This window comes from Abramis brama (assembly GCF_963993115.1).
Source record: "Abramis brama genome assembly, chromosome: 16".
Taxonomy (NCBI): Eukaryota; Metazoa; Chordata; class Actinopteri; order Cypriniformes; family Leuciscidae; genus Abramis; species Abramis brama.
Window position 1 is genome coordinate 2,672,707 of NC_139978.1, and position 21,378 is coordinate 2,694,084.

Below are 21,378 nucleotides of genomic sequence, written 5' to 3' on the forward strand. Positions count from 1 at the left end.
AGAGTTTGAGTGTGTGTGTGTGTGTGTGTGTGTGTGTGTGTGTGTGTGTGTGTGTGTGTGAGGTTTTTCAGTGTGTGTTTGTGTGTGTATGTGTGAGTCTGTGAGAGGTTTTTCCGTGTGTGTGTGAGAGGTTTTTCCGTGTGTGTGTGTGTGTGTGTGTGTGTGTGTGTGTGTGTGTGTGTGTGTTTAGGTGAGTGTGAGACTGTGTTAGTGTATGTGTGTGTGTGTGGTTTTACCAGCTGCAGCAGCCTCATGTATTATGCAGTGTTTCCGGGAGTGTTTGAGTCTCTACACGCAGCATCATCTCTGTGTTAGCAGGACTGGAGTTATCTCTGCTTCTCCTGCATCTCTGCTGCCATAACGCTTCAAACATGAGATTATCACACACTTCCACAAGCACACGACATGTCACATGTCTGAGGCTGGTAGACGAGATGAATGCATGTCAGCAGCCGAGAACACACGAGCAGAGCTGCGCATTTCCTTCAACTTACACAAGGAGTTGCATAAAACATAAGAAAAAATAGAAAAATACAGCAGTTTATAATGTCAAACGTTTCACAGGCGTTGGATTGGGACTGGAGGGATTCAAGCACGTGCCAAACGCCGTCCGCCTGTATAAGGTTATTCCCAATCTTTCAACCCATGTAAGTTCTGTTCACTCGTATCCGTATGAGGGAGAGAGGGTGAGATAAGAGACGGGATGCAAGTTCACATTTTAGTTGATGCGTGAACTTCCCTAAACATTCAGGTTCTGTTGAATTCAGTCCATAAATGTGTGTTTGTGTTTAATGTGTGTGACAGATGATCCAATCATCTCTTCCTCTTTACTACTAGTTACAGCAGCAAATAAACATCAGTGAACATCAGAAGGAAAGTTGAAAGATACAGAACAACTTCCTGAAATCAATCATGTCTCATGAAATCCATCATTCCGTGTTTCAACCGTCAATAAAACAGCTGGAGAACAATAACTGTAATATCACGTAACATCACATTTACCTCAGAAAAGATATTTAATGATCATAAACACGATAGTCAGCCAGAAAAATAAGAACTATAGAGAGGAGTATATTGCTAAATACATGCACTATAGTAAATATTCATTATATTTTTAAATTAATTCAACAGCCTGTCGTCAATTATTCCTTACGTAGCAACTGACAGGGTTCCTGTAGAGTTTACAGCATAAGTTCAGAGATCTTCCCAAAGTGGACATGTACTGTACCTGACATACATCCAAACTAATCCAGATCAAATCTAACTGAACCAAAAGCAGAATAATCAAATCAAGCTTGTGAATCGAAATTGTATCGAATCGTTAAATGCGTTAAATCGTTAAACATTCAGATGTGTGTTCTGATCCAGAGAGAGCCGTCGTCATGAAGAGATGTGAAACAGCTTCACTAACAACAGCTTCACTGTCTTTTCAACATCACAGCATCATTATTTCTGTCTTACAATCACTTGATTATCACAGAAGTGCTGGAGAAAAGATTATAGTTCAGATATAAACACTGATGTCTACAGTAGAGATCACAATAGAGCAAATCAGCTTTTAAAAGCAACTTGATGCTTCAAATAAAGATTGTATTGATTACATCGTTACACCAGTAGGTGGCGACAGGAGACTGATAAAATATGAGTGAGTCATTGAATCATTCACTCAAGAGATTCATTCAGAAACACTGATTCATCCAGTAATGAAACAAGTGAAGACTTTATGAGTGAGTCATTGAATCATTCACTCAAACTGATATTTTTTGTATATATTCATATTAAGCAATTAACATTTTGTCAGACTCAGAACCTCTAGTAAATTACATGTTATTTTGTTTAGTTGTCTGTTCAGAATTGGAGATTTTAAACAAAACATTGTGATTCTTAATTTCTGCACAATCGTGCAACTCTAAACAGCAACACGTTATTCTTCTTTCCCTTTATCAGGGTTTATCAGGCTTTACTCAAACTTTACAAACACACCAAATGATGATAACAAGTGCACGATTCCCAAAGAGGCTTTAACTAGAATCACTTTAGACCATTTTATACTTTTAAAATCAGTGCGGTCAGCATGTGTAAAAGTGCAAAAAATGAAATGAAATAAAAAAAAGTTCAAGTTCATAAAATAAAGTGCAAGAAATGAAAGCATGAAATAAACACTGAAGTGCTGGCGAGTCGCTGATGGAGACTGGAGCCGGTTTTGAGAGACAGACACATCTAAATATGGGCTGGAATCAATGAACAGCTCTATTAGCTCAACCGCTGACTGATACACACTCCCAGAAGACATTTATTGATAGAGCTATACTCACAGATGAGCACACAGAGCAAATCTGAGAGTACGCTTGCATTTCCATTCCCAGAGGCAAACGACAAACCAAGAGTTAATCACAAAATCTGTTGTGTGAAATAAGACTTCAGCTGCAGTATTCGGCTCAAACATCATTATGAAAAACTGCAGTCACACTTACTGAGAGACTTTCCTCCGTCAACTGCAGCCTATTCACCTTCTTATGTAGAGAACTAGTTAGTTAGAGAGGTACACTGCCAAAACAATTCTGCTAAATCTACGGTAAAAAAACAAAACAAAACAAAACAGCAGCTGTGGGTGCTAGAAGTTTACCGTAAAAATATGGTAGCAACATTTTAGGTTTTACAGACTTAACTTAAATTTACAGTAAAAAAAAACACAACCTATTGAGGTATTAATATCTGTTTTGTACCATTTTAATATACTGACAACCACCAATCACAGTGGTGATGAGTCACATGATGAATCCAAGCTCATCACAAGCAGCTTTTACACAAGCTGAGAAAGTTAAAGGTGCAGTCTGTAAGAATGACAGCTAGTGGTGGAAATAGGTACTGCAGTCCAAATTCACAATATCGTTGTTTGATCGTTGTGAAACTCACGCGGGTCGCCAGTTTGAGGACACGCTACAGGAACGATGACGAAAGCTGAGGAGACTTACAGACTGTAAGTAAATGATATGATTTATCCGCGTTTTAATATGCTCTCGTTCAGAGATCTTTAGATGGATATCGAGGCTTTTTAGGTTGTGTGGAATCTGCAATCTCTGACCCAGTTTGTTTGCTCGTTTCCTAGGCTACAATACGCTGTGTTCCCCGCCAACTGGCATCCCTGGTGTGGAAACACTATTGGCTGAACTGGCAGTGGGCGGAGTCACACAGACCAAAACAAAACCCGACTGACAACACGGAGTGTGTAAAATGATGAGTAAAATAACTGGCTGAAGAAGTGTTTTCAGAGAAACGAGAATATGAACTTGGCATGTTTCCTAAATATCTGCACACATATGGTATTTTCATGCTTCAGTAGAGGAAAAGGTTACTCTAAGGTGCTGTAGTTATATACAGCACCTTAAATACTAATATATAAGAGCTCATAGTGTCTTTCACACAAACACTAAACACCATCATGGTAACACACATGAAATTTAAAAAGTGCAATAAACATTAAACAACATAAAACGCTAATGTACATAACAGATTAGAAAAAAAAAAAAAAGAAAAACTATGAAGAAAGAGTTTTTTTAACAAAAATACATCAAATGTGAAGTGTCATGCAGGGAATTGTGGGAATATCAATTTACAGTATTTCACTGTAAATTATACAATGACTTGTTCTTTTTCACTTCCAAACAAACCCTAAATTTAATGGCATTTTACTGTAAAATTACATTAAATGTACAGGTAGATCTATCACAGTTATTCACTGTATAGTACTTTGTCAACCAATTAACAGTTTTTCACCGTAGCATTTTTACAGTCTTTTACCGTTAAAAAAATCATGCTAATTTTTTACAGTGGTGCTGATCTAGTCCAGATCGAGATAGAATTATCTGTTGAATTGTGGAGTTTGTGAAGGGTCTCTGTGCTTGCCATGAACTCACTGGCGTTTAGTTTCTTCCACACAGGAGACTCCTGACTTCAGCGCTTTACCACAGCCCTGAATGAACATGTTTGTGTTGAGTCTGACCTCAGGCCTGACTGACCCACTGACCTGATTCAGGACAAACGGCCCTGTGAATGCCCAGGTCATGGGGTCAGGGGTCACGCTACGACCCTGCACTTCAGAAGAGTCTCTATGACACTCGCTGACGCTGGGGTTTCGCTGTGATCATGGACACTTCCAGCGATGTGATGCATGTCCATCTGAAGTACTTTAGATATGCCGTGTCATCATGAATAACCTCTAAACACTTTGTCTAAAACGTTTTAATTGGGAAGGATAATAATTATATAATACATAATTACATAATCTAGAATAAATCCATGGTTGTGTTCACAGATGAACTGGACATAAATCGAATAGGTTCACTCTTTACAAGGACCAACTAACATTACAAGTTACAATACAAATATTTATGTGTTCAATTTTCCACTTTCAAACCCTTGAGCTTTAATTTTGGCTGAACACTGGTGAAATGCTGTAAACTTCTGTCAAAGAAAACATTACAACACATTTCTACATTAATGCATTCGGAAGACACTTTTACCCAAAGCGACTTACATTGAAGGAACACATCTGGATCAGTTCATGCTTTCCCCGAGGATCAAACCCATGATCCTATGATCTACTGTTTGAGCTAGAAGAATGCTTATGCAATTATGGCAATTATATGAATATAAATGTAAATAAAGTGAACCTAGCAAACACTGCACTCCCTAATGCAGGTTAAACTCACTGAACGGGAGATGGAGTTCGTGAGAAGCGACATTTACTGTGAACCGAGACGCTTTAATAAGCGGATTAGATGTGTGTAAATGAACACCGTGCCACTCTTCATTCTGAAACAAACAGCGCAACAGTTTATATACTTCTATTAAAACACAAACTTTGATATCATTTATTTATACTCTGTTACATGAACCCTCTTTGGGCCGAGTTAAGTTTAGGGTTTAGTTTAGCATTTATGTTAAAACAAGAAGTCTACAGTACTGTATGTCGTCTTTTAGACGGCCCAGTAAACGTGCGTGTGTTGAAGTGAACGTGTTTGTTCATGGATTAGGATGCAACTCACATACGGTTTAAGCCTCTTTACAATGAATGGAAACACTCAGGCTTATTTCAATTACAGCAAATGAACGCTCAGACTAAAAACAAAAGAAAAAACAGCAGATATGAATGAGGAAAACAGAGACATAGAAGGATTCAGTGGATTTCTATCATGTAATGGCCACTGAGAGAGATTTGTGTGTGTGCGTCTCTTAGGTCTCGTTTACACTGCAGGTCTTGATGCCCAATTCTGATTTGTTGCCTATATCCGATTTTTTTGACCGTCCATTTTACACGTTCTTTCAATTGTGACCCATATCCGATTCATGCGTTTACACTTGACATACTATCTGAAACATCGCGCATGCTTAAAGGGGGTTCTGGCACAGATGGACGAACGCGAAATATGCTTGATGCTAGCTCTGTGATATATGCGAAGTTCACCAAACATCAGCATGATTATGAGGCGGAGGAGGACGAAAAGGGCCATCATTGCAGCCTGTGCTTTAGTGATTGTGTGCGAGAGATCCCAGGACTGGCAGGAACACACAACTCAATCTCATGAAAGTGCGGATCTACAGCACTAATTTTATTTCTCGTGCCATTATACGCCAAAAATGTTTACGTGCATGATACACACTGTAAACCCCTTGGGTAGGATTAGGGGTGGGGAGTGCATGTGTATTACACGCCATAAACTGCGTATCATATGCACGCAAAAACTATTTTTGGCTGGCACAAGAAATAAAATTTGTGCTATAGATACGACCTTTCATGAGATCGTGGCGGGCTTTAACGAGGAGCAGCGGGTCCGAAACTTTAGGATGAGCAAGCCAACCTTTGATATGTTGTGTCACGAGTGTCCACATTCCTCTCCTACGACGACACTGTGTCCGTCCGTCCGTCCCTTTGCAGACACGCGTCGGGGTTTCTCTCGTCATTAAACCGCGGAGACGTCGCCTAATGCCTCAGAAACTCCGATCTGCCTGTTTACATGACAGTCGCACTGGCACATGTGACTTTATTTCCACATATGAATGAGGCCTGAACCCGATCTCGAAATATCCGAATGCATGTGTTTTTTCCTGTTTACACTGTCATAGAACACATCCGATCTGTGTCACATGAGCAAAAAAAATCGTAATTGGGTCACAGTTCACTGACAGTGTAAACGAGGCCTTAGAGAGGCACACATTTAATAAATCTTGTGATTATTCTGTACGCATTATGCAAGACAGACTCGCATGCTTAAATTCACTTGGACTACATTGTTCATGGAAAATGAAAGAAAGGTCTGAACCAGTCTTAAGTCTTTGAGATACTTTATTAATATTTTGAATTCATTCACTTGATACGAACCGTAACGATGGCATGGGTTTTACCCTATCAGTCACAATTTCACAAACCTAAAATAGATTCAGCAGGAGCAGAGACTGAGTTACTGATGACTCCTTTCAGTTCAGAATCACTTCTTTCTTTTAGGAGACAAAAACTCTTTATTTATCTGCGCTTTGATCTGTGAAACTTTACAGACCTTTTACATTCATAAAAAGCTTTATTGCACGATGCCTGAAAGGAATATCTGAAAGAGCTTAATAGAGGTTTTTAAGACAAGGCTGTTTGTTGGTTACAGCACATTTTAAAATCAAAAGAAAGTCAAGCATCATCACCCTACACTCTTTAAAAGTGGCCCTGCAATGTTTAGCAAGACACAGAGCAACAGCTAAGGTCTGCTTTCAGGATTTTGTGCCATGAGCTTACAGTGTGTGAAGAGATAAATTGTTCACATTTCTCACATCAGTGTTTGTTTTAAAAATGCGAGAAGAAGCTGAAGATCAACATCATGAGCAAACGGTTACAACAAACATGTCTCCGCTACAATGTCAGCGGAGGCTTTTCTCCAGTTCTGGTGTTACTTAGAAACATAGCAAATTATGAAAGTAAATCGGGTTGCAAATGCTGCTTTATGATGAGAGTTTGAAGAGCCAAATACTGCAGTTCTCACTGTGGTCTGAAGCACAGCGGTCTTCGAGACCCGACGCTGAGCCATGATGAGTTAACAGTGTTAATGTTTAGCCGGTGTTGAGAGCCGTTGTGTTTCTCTCGCTCCGGCTATTTTTGGACACAGAAACGCCTCCTCTCGTCTCCGGCAGAATCACAACCGCAGCATCCTGATCCCTGGCCCTACGGCACGAGCTTAAAATTAATACTAGCTTAACACAAAGGTTTCATTTTAATTCATCAATTTTTAATTTCAAATTAATGAAAATGAAAATTACATCTATTATACAAAATACATTTTTTGGAGGTCTGCATCCACAAATGCCAACAAATAGATCAACTTCCTGTAAAATTTTTGCTCAATAAATGCAAAGATCTGTTTGTTATTTGTTTAAGGGAATATTTATGTAATTTTAGAATTTGACCTCAATTTAAGCCACAAGGTTTCATAACCTTTCTTGCACTGCTGTCATTTGTCATTTTTCAGTGATGTTTTTCACATTTTTGAGATGTTGTCCTCATGGTCTGGTGTGTATAAGCAAAACACTAAGTTTACAGTGCCCTATTATGCTTTTACGAATATTACCTTTCATGTAGTGTGTAATATAGCAGTTTGTGAAAGTAAAAGGTCTGAAAACATCAAAGCGCAAATAAATAGTCTCATAACAGAAAGAATTGATTCTGAACTGAAACGAGTCGTCGGTAATTCAGTCTCACTTCCTGCTGAACCTGTGTAGGTTTGTAACTCATTAGCATAATGCCGCCTCTGGTCTTGATTGGCTGATCAGCATCTCTTAGCTCCACCCTCAAACACTGTAGTTTATCTGAGACTGGAAGAGTTTGGTTCGTGTTGTTCATGTCGAGAAGACGCTGCTTTGAGATTGATACGGTAAAACCCACGCCATCGTCACTGTTCGTATCACTGTGATCAAGAGCTAAGATTCAGATATAATAATCCAATCACAGCAGACTAGGCCATCTGACCAATCAGATCAGAGCAGCTCTCAGAGAGGCGGGGTTTAGAGAGACTGAATCCATGATCGAACCATTTCAAAATTAAAGAGTTTTTTTACCTTTGATGCTTGTAAACCTATTGTAGGAGACTCAAGAACAAAATTAGAAGCCTTTAAAATATAGTGTTATAGGGGAAGTTACATGGGGTTAAATTACCAGAAAAAACCTTTATTGCTGTTTACTTCAATCTATTGAAACACAATTTATCTACACATCGTTAAGGAAATTAACAGTTCATCATGAAATCATGAAAACTGTTTTTTTAAAGAATTTTGTAGGTAGACTTAACCGCCCTTAAACAATGCCATTGAATCATTCATTTAAGAGATTTGTTCAAAAACACATTCATAAAAGTGATGAAACAAGTGAATCAATCATTCATTCAATCAGATTGTTTTGAAAAAAATAATTCAAAGACTGTAGCAATTATTGTGCAACTCTACTGAACATGAAAAACAAGTAAAACTGCATGAATTGTCACATTCAATTCAATGCAACATTTTAAAGTTGACCCATTCTGCTCTTTCACAAACTCTTGATGTTGTTGTTTCAGGCTCTACTAGAACAGGTTTTCCTGCTTGAATGTTGATTATTTTCCTCATATTCTCCATTGTTGCGGCTCCTCTCTTCCCAGTCTGTCAGTAACGCTCTGTTTACTTCCTGTCTCTATGAAGCCCCGCCTTCTTAAAGTACACTGTGCTCTGATTGGTCGGCTGGAGTGGTGTGTTGTGATTGGATGAGCACTTTGAGTGTGTTTGGGAAATGTCCCGCCCTTTTCCATAACCGCCAGTTTAACACACTACCAGAGAATGTCTAATAAGGGGAGAAGTTTCACTCTCGGTAAACTTCCGGCTTCCGAACTGGTTGCAGTTCCACTCTGGCTCCACCTGAGGGCGCTCACAGGACGAGTGCAGAATGAATGGAGGTCTATGGCGCTATACCCCTCAAAATCCACTTTTCTCAGGATATAATTTTTTGTCTAGTAATTTGAATGTTGTATTTGAAAGGAGATGCAAAGAAATTACACATTGCTGGGTGTTAAATTTTTTAGAGTCGCTTTAAAAAGTCTTTTAAAATGTCAGTGACGTCATACACATCGTACGACCAGAGATACTGCTTTACGGCAATCCTTCAGTCACTCTGGTGCTTTCGCGCTCTGCACTTTCTTTTCTCTCAAGGCATCGACAACACAGCTGACACAGGCAAATACACGTGCTAGAAGAGCTTTTGTTTTGTTGTTTTAAAAGACCACGCCGAAAATACACACACACACACACACGATGCCATCAAGCGGTATCTCTGGTCGTAATCAGTCCTTCACTGACCAATCAGCATTCATTAGCAGAATGCTAGCGTGTTATGGGCAACAACAACTCAACCTGTAAGAAATCGAAAGGACATAAGTACTCGTTCATTCAACTTTCGATCTATAACCCATGTTGAACTTGCAAAACCTACAATCAAATCTGAGATTTCTCAACGGCAATCGGGTGAAAGAGACACATTTAGCCGCCTAGCCCCATAGACTCCCATTCATTTTGCACTCATGGGCGATCGCCCCCAGTGGAACTCTGGTGGAACTACAACCAAAACTCGGTACAATAGGACTTAATAGGGAGTGGCCAGGCTCTCCGTAGACAGGCTCTGACACTACTAACTAACGCAACCAGGCCCCGCCCCTTTATTCTGCGTATGAATTATTTAAAGGTGCTGTATGTAACTTTTTCACTCTACTAAAGCATAAAAATACCATAATATGTTTGCATATATTGAGGAAACATGCTAAGTTCACATACTCGTTTCTCTGAAAAACACTTCTACAGCCATTATTTTACCTTGAAATGTGCGTTTCCAGGCTGGAATGTGTGTTACTGCTTTGGTCTGTGATACTGCACGTTGCCAATTTTCATCGTCCATTGCGCTCATTCCTGTTGCGTGTGCTCAAACTAGCAACCTGTGTGAGCGTCGAGTCTGAGGAGGCGGGGCGGGAGAAACCACGATCTCTGATATTTTGAATTTAGACTGCAGTACCTATTTCCACCTCTAGTTGTCATTCTTACAAACTGCACCTTTAAATGAGGAATATTGTGACGTTTTTCGTTCCTGGAAGAAACTCAAGACTGCAATGGAGGCGTTTCAGGGAGTTCAGAAACACTGACACGGATACAGAGAAGAACTGGAGCTTTACAGAGCTTTTTCATGCTCAAACAGCAACATTACACACTAAACACAGATGGAAAAGCATAACAGGACACTTAAGAATGATTCCACGAGTGATTTAAGGTTTGGTTCTGCTTGTTCATGTCCATATCTCTCCATCTCTCTCTCAGCTCGACCTCAGCTGGCAGCAGGTTTGTAAAGCTCAGTAAAGTGTGTTTCCCACGCGAGCACGGCGATGTTGACACGGCACAAATACACCTGATGTGGATTCTTCATCTGTCAGGCAGGGCGCCAGATGCACATTAACAGATTTGACTCCACAATCAACTCCATAAAACGCTTTATGGCATCCCACACGAGTACACACAATCAACACTAAGACCTATGATGAGGAGCTTTAATTAATCACACACACACACACACACACACACACAGCCAAATCCTGAGACACACAGACCAGATTCATAACAGAAGGATCCAGGTTATCTAATAATGCCAACATCTTCCTGAATCACAGCTGCTGTAATTGAGTCCGGTCACTAATGAGCTCAAAGCAGAAACCATGATGGACAGCATGTCAATAATATCATCACCAATCCGTCACCAGCCAAAAGATCTCTTTCAAAGCCATCAACATCTGAATCCTTCAAATGAAGTTCAATGCACTGAAATGCAAACAGATCTGAAACAAAGGGGTAATTTACAACTCAACCTCTAATGACCCGCTGAAGTGAACGAACAACAGCACTGACCCACTTGGCAGCGTTTCTGCTCGTTTCCCTCAAATCCTCCCAAACACATGAGCAGACAAACCCTGACACGACTCAAGTGTGTGGGTGTATGATCACCATCAGCAACGCCACATTCCAGCAGGAGATGCTTATCGACAGAGCGCTGACAGACACACACACACACATTTTTTTCTCCATATAGTGTCTTCAATGGGGTCCAACGGGTCGAAGGTCCAGATGTGAGTTTCAGTGCAGCTTCAAAGTCTCGACACGATCCAGCCGAGGAATAAGAGTCTTATCTAGACAAACCATCTGCCATTTTGTTGATTATGTTGAAAGGTCACGCGTAGGTGGAAGTACCGACTTAGTGTTTACAAACTGAACATGCAAAGACCAAGCCAAACGCCATTTACAAAAAAAAAAGAATAAATGGTAAAACAACAATGTTGGACGAGATTGAGATTGAGTTTTTCGCCCTTTCCTACATTTATAAACCGGATCACGCGTGACCTTTCAACGTGATTACGTAACGTGTGTCGCATCACAGCTAGTGCAAGACGAGCATTTGTGTTTAAAAAGTATATAAATGTTTATTTTGTTATAAAATGTCCGCTGGTTTGTCTAGATAAGACTCTTATTCCTCGGCTGGATCGTGTCGAGACTTTGAAGCTGCACTGAAACTCACATCTGGACCTTCGACCCATTGGATCCCATTGAAGTCACTATATGGAGAAACATCCTGGAGTGTTTTCCTCAAAAACCTTCATTTCTTTTCCACTGAAGAAAGAGAGACATGAACATCTTGGATGACGTGGAGGAGAGTAAATTATCAGGAAATTTTAATTCTGAAGTGAACTAATCCTTTAAACTGCAAATCAAGGCCTGTCCTTTCAATTTAGCATTTAGCCTGAATCACCAGAACATCTTTCCAGCGCTCATCAATAAAGACGATCCCCTGCCTCATCACTGCATCACAGAGCCACTGCTACAGTTTCACTAGATCTCACATTTCTTTATAATGCACATGTGACTTTAAGCCTTAAACATTTGCTTTTCTGTGATGCATTTAGAGCTGCACGATTAACTGTTAAAAGATGGCGATCTGGATTCACATGATCTCAAACGACAGCGATTCGCCTCTGTCTACTCAACCTTTGACAGAAGACGATCATTTCTATTTGACAGACAATCACCTGGTTGCACAACATACCGTCCAAAAGCGACGTCAGGAGAGGATATTGGTTTTTAATGACCATACAAGTTCATTAAACCATCAAAATGAGGAAAATATGTTTTTAAATATGAGGGAAGAACAAAACACTAAACTTGGTTACTGTATTTTTCTGACAAAATTATTTGGCAAAAAACAACAACAGCTACAGGTTTTACTTTACTATGCAAAAAAAAAAAAAAAAACATTGAAAAACAAAGCTAACAGTGTGCATTAACTACAGCATAATCAGTTATTAATATTACCTTGTTCTCTCTTGTTTTTGCATGTTCTTTATTTCTATGTATGACAGTCTGGCCAAACATTATGTTGCACATTTGTCGTTGTGTTATTATCACAAATAAAACATTCAACTCCAAGCACAACTATGCAATATTACTACAAAATTAACACGTTTATAATAAATGTTTGAATAAAGGGTGAAGATGTCAGTTTCCTAGGCTGGCCACTATTGCCTTTATGTGTGCCATTTTTAACATGCGTGATGCGTCTTTATTTTTAACAATTGCTCCTTCTGTCATCAACACCTGAGATCAATGTTCAGACTAACACAAACACTAAATGTTCATCCCTTCAGATCTGAGGAGTATGAGAGCCATTGTCCTACTCATCAAATACCAGAAGCCACCATGAAATACCACTTTGTTATTCAACTTGCAATTTGTTTCAAAATATTGGTCATTATTACACGTTTCCAAGGCCACCAGGAATCCAGGATTTGTGCATTTGTGGTTTCAGTCGGTTCGTGCAGAACATTTTCATACATGATTAATTAGGATTTCTATGTGAAAACATTTGAAAGTTAAGCACACGCACTACATGTAACGTGGCTCTGGCACTTACAGTTATGAAAGGATATAAAAACTTTTTAAAAAAAACATTGGGATCTCTAGAACACCAGATATCTGCAAAGATCGCAGACGATCTCAAGATGGCTGTTGTTTACATTCACAGATTGCTGTTTCCATCAAATGCTTATCTTAGAATATCTTTCAAAAGCTTCACGATCTGAACACTCTTTTACAGTGAAAGTCATTTCTTCATTTGTGTTAAAAAAATAAATAAATAATAAACCAATAATAAACACTCTGGCCACCATTAAATCTGTGGTGAGAGTAACCTGAACGAAACACTGACGGTGTAAATCACAGATGAACAGCTTGAACAGTAAAGCATGTCAGAACAAACACACAGTCAATAAGTTCACATGCACTCATTTCAGTCAATCGAGATCAGAAATCCAGCTTAAAACTTGCAATCCAGTTCACATTTTTCATTACATCTCATCCACTGACCAGTTATAAAGAAAAACGTGCATGTTCATCAGAAGTAAAACGTATGAAAACATAAATATCTTATTATAACAGGCTGGGGATCATAAGCATCACAGCACATAAGGCATTTCTGAATCAGATTGAGAAGATGCCCGTATTCAAGCGTTTGCATGCTTAGCTTTTCCTGTTGATCGGATTATTTCCGGTCTAAATCCCCCCTTTCAATCCAATCGAACTGTTATTCGGATCAATTGAGACATTTACATGTAGGCTTTTCCGATTATTTGGTTGCATGTAGCTAATGAAGAGCAAAAACTACACCAAGCAGAACCAACCAGCTAAACCTTCTGAAAACCACCTATCTTATGCTGGGAGACCAGCTATAAACCACTCTATAATGGTCTTTTCAAGAAGTGATGGGAAAACGAAGCTCTGAATCAAACTTTCAATCAACTGAACCAATAGCTTCGCAAAATGTTTCACCGTTTCAAATGCTCAACGCTGTTTTATTGAAAGTGTAATCTATTAAACGCAATCAACAAATCATCTAATACCATTAAATATGAAGTGTCTATAACACATGATGTTTTATTAAATGTGTAGGGCTAGTTTAATGGACAGCATGGTAAAGGTGCAGTAAGCGATTTCTGAGAAACTCTGTTGAAAGTGGATCTACACATTTGTAGCCAATCAGTAGTTAGGGGCATGTCCACTCATGAGGAGGAGGGGCCTGTGCTGCATAACGTTTTTATGAATTTGGGGGCGGAGCTATCAAGATAGGGTGGGGCGTTTGTTTTTGTGATTTCAAATATCAAAAGGATTTATCAGAAATCGCTTTCTGCACCTTTAATCAGATAAATCCTACTAAAACTCTTCCTTTATATTATTCAAATGCGACTCATAAAAACGTATCAAGCCAAGGCACACAACAATTAAAGTATAAACATAAAAAACCTTTGTTTTTGCTTTTAATTTGTCGAAAGCCTTTGCTTGATGCGTTTTTGAGTCACATTTTCCCTACATCCAAAAAGTGGCGGGATACGGATTTTTACACCCAGTGCAGCGCTATTTTGCACTCATTGTGGTATTAAAAATGTTTACAAATTTGTAAAAAAAAAAAAACCCCATTCAGACACTGGTTAACAGAGATCATCGCCCCCTAGTGGGGAACCACTGAAATTTCAAAACGCTTCAAAGCAGTTATGACATAACGAAGCCTAGATTACTGTAATCTCATGACTTTGGCAGTTCAATATGCGCCACGAAATAATGACTCGAAACAAGTGATTTTCAAAGGATTCGAAGCTTCACAAAGCGCTCATCACTGCTCAATGGCACTGCCACAGTTAATGACCACAACAGAAACACACCTGAAGGACAGCAATCGTCTTTTTTCAGATTTAAACTTGAAATGAGAATGTATTTTGAATCTATTGATCTATTCTAATCTATTTTCTAGAAACATAAAAGCTATCAGAACAGTGGCACATGACTTTGGCAGTTCGATATGCGCCACGAAACACTGGTTCGAAACAAATGATTTGCAATGATTCGAAGCTTCACAAAGCGCCCATCAGAGCACAATGGCACTGCCAAAGTTTTAATGAACACAACAGAAACACACCTGAAGCTCACACCAGGCCACCTCCACCCAGGTGTCCGTGTCCAGGCCCTTGTAGACGGTCTTGAAGGACCCGCGTCCGATCTCGATGTCAAACTTGAGGAAGCGTCCTCCCGGAGAGGTGGCGATAGCCTTCATCCCAGCCTCCTCCTCGTTCTCCTCGCTGGCCGCCTTCATGCTCATCTTACCCGCATCCGTGGAGTCCGTCTTAGGGTCTGTTTTCTCCTTCTCATCTGTGCTGGTGCTGTCTAGGTCTTTCTGACCCTTCTGGCTCTCCGTGCTCGACCCTTCTTGTAAACTGGAGCGTACGGCCAGAGTCCGGTCCACTATGGTGCGCAGGTTAATGCTGAGTATCTTGCTCTGCTCCTCACACTCGGGTGCGCAGTCGTCCGCCTGGTGCTCGTCATGATCTGCGAACCACAGGCTCCGTCGGATGAACCTGTGGTGTTTGGAGGACGGGTATGAGCTCGGGTCACTGCCCGCCCGCACCAGCGCAGAGCTCTCCAGCTTATTCACATTGCCCTCGCTGATGGTCTCATAGATATTCAGCTTGAGCTCACACTGGGAGTTTGGCACAGAAGAAGCGCAGCAGTCGGGTTTGGGCTCCATGGTTTAAATCAATCACACGCTGGTGCAGCACTGACGCATGTTCCCGAACATCAACGATATCACATCTGTGGGAATACAACAGATTCATCATTACTGCATTCACAGCAGAATCGTTTTTAAGATTTAGGACACACCACAACTACTAATCTTAATAGGACTAATAACAATATGCACAATTTCTGTATGCATGGAATCTGGCAAACTTGCCTCCATGTGCAAAAGGTGTCAGTTTTTAATTTAACACTGGTGCAAAAGTGCTTCTTTCAGGGACTTGCTCATTTAATAGTCTACTAATATTTACATTTTTGAAAATGTGCAGGCCTACATGAACTAACATGTTTTCTGCCCTGTTTTAAGACAAAACAAACCATAAATTGGCAAGAAAAAAAAAGACTCACAACCCTCTAAAGAAATATTCTCAAAATAGAGAGAAAATTCTAATTTGCTTAAATTAGTACCAGATTGTAAATTGGCTAGTTTTCGTTTTAAACTGAAGTTGCCACATTTTTTTGATTGCCGGCAAATTAGGTGACATCTCATTAAATATACATATTTTTTTCATATTGCATCATAAGTGATAGACTGCACAAACAAGGCACGTTTTTCTTAATTTCATGAACAATCAAGTGGTAAGTCATTGTCAAAAGGTTCCCAAGTAATAAAATAATTTTTTTAACAGTTCGTGGGCTATATAAAAATACCTATTTGAGCATAAAATGCTATTTTACCAGAAATATGATGGAATATGGTTCTAAACGCGCGGCGATGAAAGATGATATTATTTACTGCATGAGCAAATGCCACTTTAAGAGCATGGCCTCCACATGCTATGCTACCTCTAAATTATAATGTTATCGACATCAGAACAATATGTGTATTTGGACAGTACACAATATTGTGGCAAAGTCAACATTGTAAAATGCTTCAAACCCCCTGGTTTAGCCGGTAGTCTCTATGCGCGAGCGAGCGTCTTGCTGATAAATGAACGCTTGAAATGTTGACGCTGAGCGCAAGCTACTGCAGGTGCGACACATATAGCTCGATTATCCTCCATCATATGCAACGAACATAAAGCAGTGATGCGAACTCACATGTTCTGGTGATATATGGTGAAATCCCAAGTGTCGCGCTGGGTTTGATGGTGAAAGATGATCGGCGGAGATGACGAGCAGACCACCCGCAACACGCAATAAATCACGCGTGAAACGCGCTTTGCGCATTTGCAGTTGAGTCGTGTTGAAGGTCCAGAACCAACAGTCGAGCTTTAAACACGCTCGTGTCTCACTCACCTCGGCATCCCTGGAAATTTCCCCGTTTGAAAAGGACTGCTGAATCCCTGCTTTAGTGCTCCTGCTCCTCCACGCCCATCTGAGACCGAGCGCTAATGAAATGGAACATTCCAAACATTCCTCTGCCTCCTCATTACAGGCACCTCACCTTTCACACGTTACATTATCATCATCATCAGGTCAGCCCTCGCTTTTTAAAGGAATAGTGGACTCACGAATAAAAATCTTATCGTTTTTTTCTTCTCCCTCTCTCTTATCCCTCATGCACATTGTTACTGCAAAAGGAGATATATATCTTCCAAGCAGCTCTTTTCCATTTAACAATACCAAAAAAGTCAAGACTCATGCATTATAGTTCAAGTCTCCTGTTCTGTTCATCACTTGGAATATATTGTGCAAGTCATGTGGGCAATCGTGGTGTTTCTTGACAGCTCCGGGTCATGCCTGGTCAAGTGCAACATTTTGTTCCACAAAAAAAGTCATATGGATTGAGGGTGAGTAAATAGTGACAGTGTAATTTTTTTGGGGAACGATTCCTCATTTAGTCATATTTAAAGGGTTTGTTCACCCAAAAATGAAAATTTTGTCATTAATTACTCACCCTCATGTCGTTCCAAACCCATAAGACTTTTGTTCATCTTCATTACACAAATGAAGATATTTTAATGAAATCTGAGAGATTTCTGTCCCACCATTGACAGTTACGCAACTAGCTTTGATGCTTTAAAAAGTTTATAAAGAGATCATGAAACTAATCCATATGAATTGAGTAGTTTAGTCCAAATTTTCTGAAGAGACTCGATCGCATTATATGATGAACAGATTTAAGTTAAGCTTTAATTCACATATAAACACTAATAAGCGAACATAAACAGGAGCTCAACCGAACCTAACCGTAACACGAGAATGAATCTCATTGGCTCTTGCTGAAGCTCAAACGTGATGCGTAACACGAGAATGAATCTCATTGGTTCTTGCTGAAGTTCAAACGTGCTGCGTAACACGAGAATGAATCTCATTGGCTCTTGCTGAAGCTCAAACGTGATGCGTAACACAAGAATGAACCTCATTGGCTCTTGCTGAAGCTCAAACGTGCTGCGTAACACGAGAACGAATCTCATTGGTTCTTGCTGAAGTTCAAACGTGTTGCGTTACACAAGAATGAATCTCATTGGCTCTTGCTGAAGCTCAAACGTGCTGCGTAACACGAGAATGAATCTCATTGGCTCTTGCTGAAGCTCAAACGTGCTGCGTAACACGAGAATGAATCTCATTGGTTCTTGCTGAAGTTCAAACGTGCTGCGTAACACGAGAATGAATCTCATTGGTTCTTGCTGAAGTTCAAACGTGCTGCGTAACACAAGAATGAACCTCATTGGTTCTTGCTGAAGTTCAAACGTGCTGCGTTACACGAGAATGAATCTCATTGGTTCTTGCTGAAGTTCAAACGTGCTGCGTAACACAAGAATGAACCTCATTGGTTCTTGCTGAAGCTCAAACGTGCTGCGTAACACGAGAATGAATCTCATTGGCTCTTGCTGAAGCTCAAACGTGCTGCGTAACACGAGAATGAATCTCATTGGCTCTTGCTGAAGCTCAAACGTGCTGCGTAACACGAGAATGAATCTCATTGGCTCTTGCTGAAGCTCAAACGTGCATGTCAAGCGAACATGCTTGAGCTTCTGTTTATCACAACTGATTTGATGAATGTTTATACATGAATAAAAGCCTAAATTAAATCTGTTCATCATATAAAGCGATCGAGTCTCTTAAGAAAATTTGTGATTCGTTTTACGATTTCTTTGTAAACCTTTTAATGCATCAAAGTGGTAGTTGCTTAACTGTCAATAGAGGGACTGAAATCTCTCAGATTTCATCAATAAGATCTTAATTTGTTTTCCGAAGATGAAAGAAAGTATTACGTGTTTAGCACAACATGAGGGTGAACAACATTTTTGGGTGAACTGTCCCTTTAATGTGGGAAGAAAGAGGAATCTTCAGAATGTTCAAAATAACATTTCTCAGAGAGCATTCCAAAAGTGTTTTCATGGTAAACAGATAAACACAAGGAAAGAAACAAATACAGGATTAGAGTATAACCAAATGCATCATGTTTCACAGACTAAAACCTGTCGTGAAGGTGTTGTGTTATTGAATTTCCTTTGTGTGTAACACAAGCCCCAGTTGCAGAATAAAAGCTTTGGCTCGGATATTCATGGTGAAATTTGAGTCATGGCACTTTCTCTTTCTCTACGTCTACACATGTGAGTTTAAGCTTTAGCAATAAACAAGGCTCAGATGTAGTGCTATATAAATTGAGTTTTTTTTGTAGCCAAACAATTTTGCCTGAGTGAATGAATGCCATGTAGATTTCAGATAGTTCAGACAGTGACTGAGCGACGACGTAAATACTGGATGAGTGTAAACAAGACATCAGATCATTCATATACTGTACCAACCCGGTGAACAATTCTGAGGAATACTGCTGTTGTCCTGTCTTGGTCTTGGAAATCCAGTGTAACTGGAGACTCGGACACTGAAGCGTTGATGGCGGCGCACACTATTGAATTAAACAGAGCCGCTGGACTGGAGGTACGTCAACCTGCTAGCAGAATCTCAGCCATCTAAACTCTTTAATACACTGTACAATGAAATAATCGGAATTTTAACTGTAAAAACACAAGTGTAAAAACCTGTCAATTGGTTAATGCGAAGTTCCCTTACTATACACTCTCAGAAATAAGGTAGAGTATCTGTCACTCGGCAGTACCCTCTCTAATCGTCATGTTAAATGTGGTTGCAATGAGCGCACAAACCTGAGGAATAACACAAACAGTCTTAAATGATACAAAGGAAAACATGCAGGGAAAATCAGGAGATTAAACCACATAAAACATTAACTATACTGAACCCAGAACTGAGGAAACTGAGCAGTGGTAATGAAAACAGAAACAGGTGCGTAATTAATTAAGAATTATGGAAACTAATAGGAAACACAGATTAAATAGAATCGTAAAGAGTTCCGTGAGGCACTTCATTTATAGAACCTTTCAGGGGTTCCATCATGGGATCATTTTATGGATATAGTTTTAATTCATTCATTCATTTTTCTTTTTAATTAAATTTAATGAATTAAACATCCCGTAAACATACTATAATGTATCACTATAAATAATTGAAATAACCTGTTAAACATGAAAGTATGGAATCATTGAAGACATTTCTCCAGAAGCTTAAATTGAATCAAGAACCATTGAGTTCTATACAGAACCCCATTGATCTTGGTTGATCTAAGAGTGCAGAATTCACAGCTGACATTTTATGTTTTTTCATTAAAATTAGTATGTTTCTTACTGATTAGTTATGTACATTAGGTTTTAATGTTCCATCTTTTGACTGTTTATTGCATTATTTTAGTGTTGTGTGTTTAGTTTGTGTGAATGACACTGCATCTTCTGCATAAATATTTACTGGAGCAGTGTGTTGTGATTGGTCGAGCGCTTCGAGTGTGTTTGGGAAATGTCCCGACCCTTACCATAACCGCCAGTTTAACACACTACTAACTAACTCAACCAGGCCCCGCCCCTTTATTCTGTGAAATAATTATTTAAATGAGGAATATTATGACGTGTTTCCTGGAAGAAACTCAAGACTACAATGGAAGCGTTTCAGGGAGTTCAGAAACACTGACGCTGATATAGAGAAGAACTATAGAGATTTTTCATGATCAAACATAAACATTACACACTAGAGACAGATGAACATGGAAAAAAGCAGAATAGGACCTCTTGAAAAGGTTACTATGCTAAATAGCTTCAGTGAGTAAACACGAGGAGGAAGTGAAGTTCCTTTATTAAAATGGCATAAAGTCGAATGAGTTTGAGCTGTAACTATCTCTTCTGTAATGTGTGTGTGTGGCTGTACTGAATCGAGTCAATACAACACTGGCTGTGTGTGTGTGTGTGTGTGTGTGTGTGTGTGTGTGTGTGTGTGTGTGTGTTTAAGCAGTGTAACTAAAAGCTCTGTAGAGAATCGGGGAAGTGTAATTTCCCTCTGGTGGGTCGATCAGCCGCTGGACCGCAGCCATGAAAGATCAACAGCATTAGAGAGTGAGCGAAGCGTCTTGTCATCACGATTGCACAGTCAGAGGAATACTGATAGGAAGCATGAATAAAAGGGAAGAAGGATGGAATGAAGAGATCTATTTAAATCCTTTCAGCAGGCTCCTCCTCTAGTGGGCGGTCTCATGTTTCAAATTTTACTAAATTTACTGCACTATTTTATAATCTAATCTTGACAAACCTTATCGTTGGAGCGGTCTGAGAGGTTCCATATTAGTTTCGTGACAGAAGTGTATTGATTTGTGACAGGAGAACACATCACCCAGTAGCTGTTTTTGCTCAAGCATCTAAAAATCTCACAGGA

General features: G+C 39.6%; 1 protein-coding gene across 3 annotated transcripts in view; it reads right to left on the reverse strand.

Annotated features, from left to right (window-relative positions):
* LOC311066082 (serine/threonine-protein kinase WNK2) overlaps positions 1-17,001 on the reverse strand; it is a 73,224-nt gene extending 56,223 nt beyond the window's left edge. For 2 of the 3 annotated variants that reach the window (XM_084087061.1, XM_084087063.1), the window contains exons 1-2: positions 16,756-16,970; positions 15,059-15,729 (exon numbers count right to left, since the gene is read on the reverse strand). In XM_084087061.1, coding sequence (XP_083943187.1) covers positions 15,059-15,664 — 606 coding nt within the window. In that variant the 5' untranslated portion in view covers positions 15,665-15,729; positions 16,756-16,970. Of the gene's footprint in view, positions 1-15,058; positions 15,730-16,755 lie in introns of all 3 variants that reach the window. The other variant, XM_084087062.1, reaches the window with a different exon arrangement.
* Positions 17,002-21,378: the final 4,377 nt, after the last annotated feature.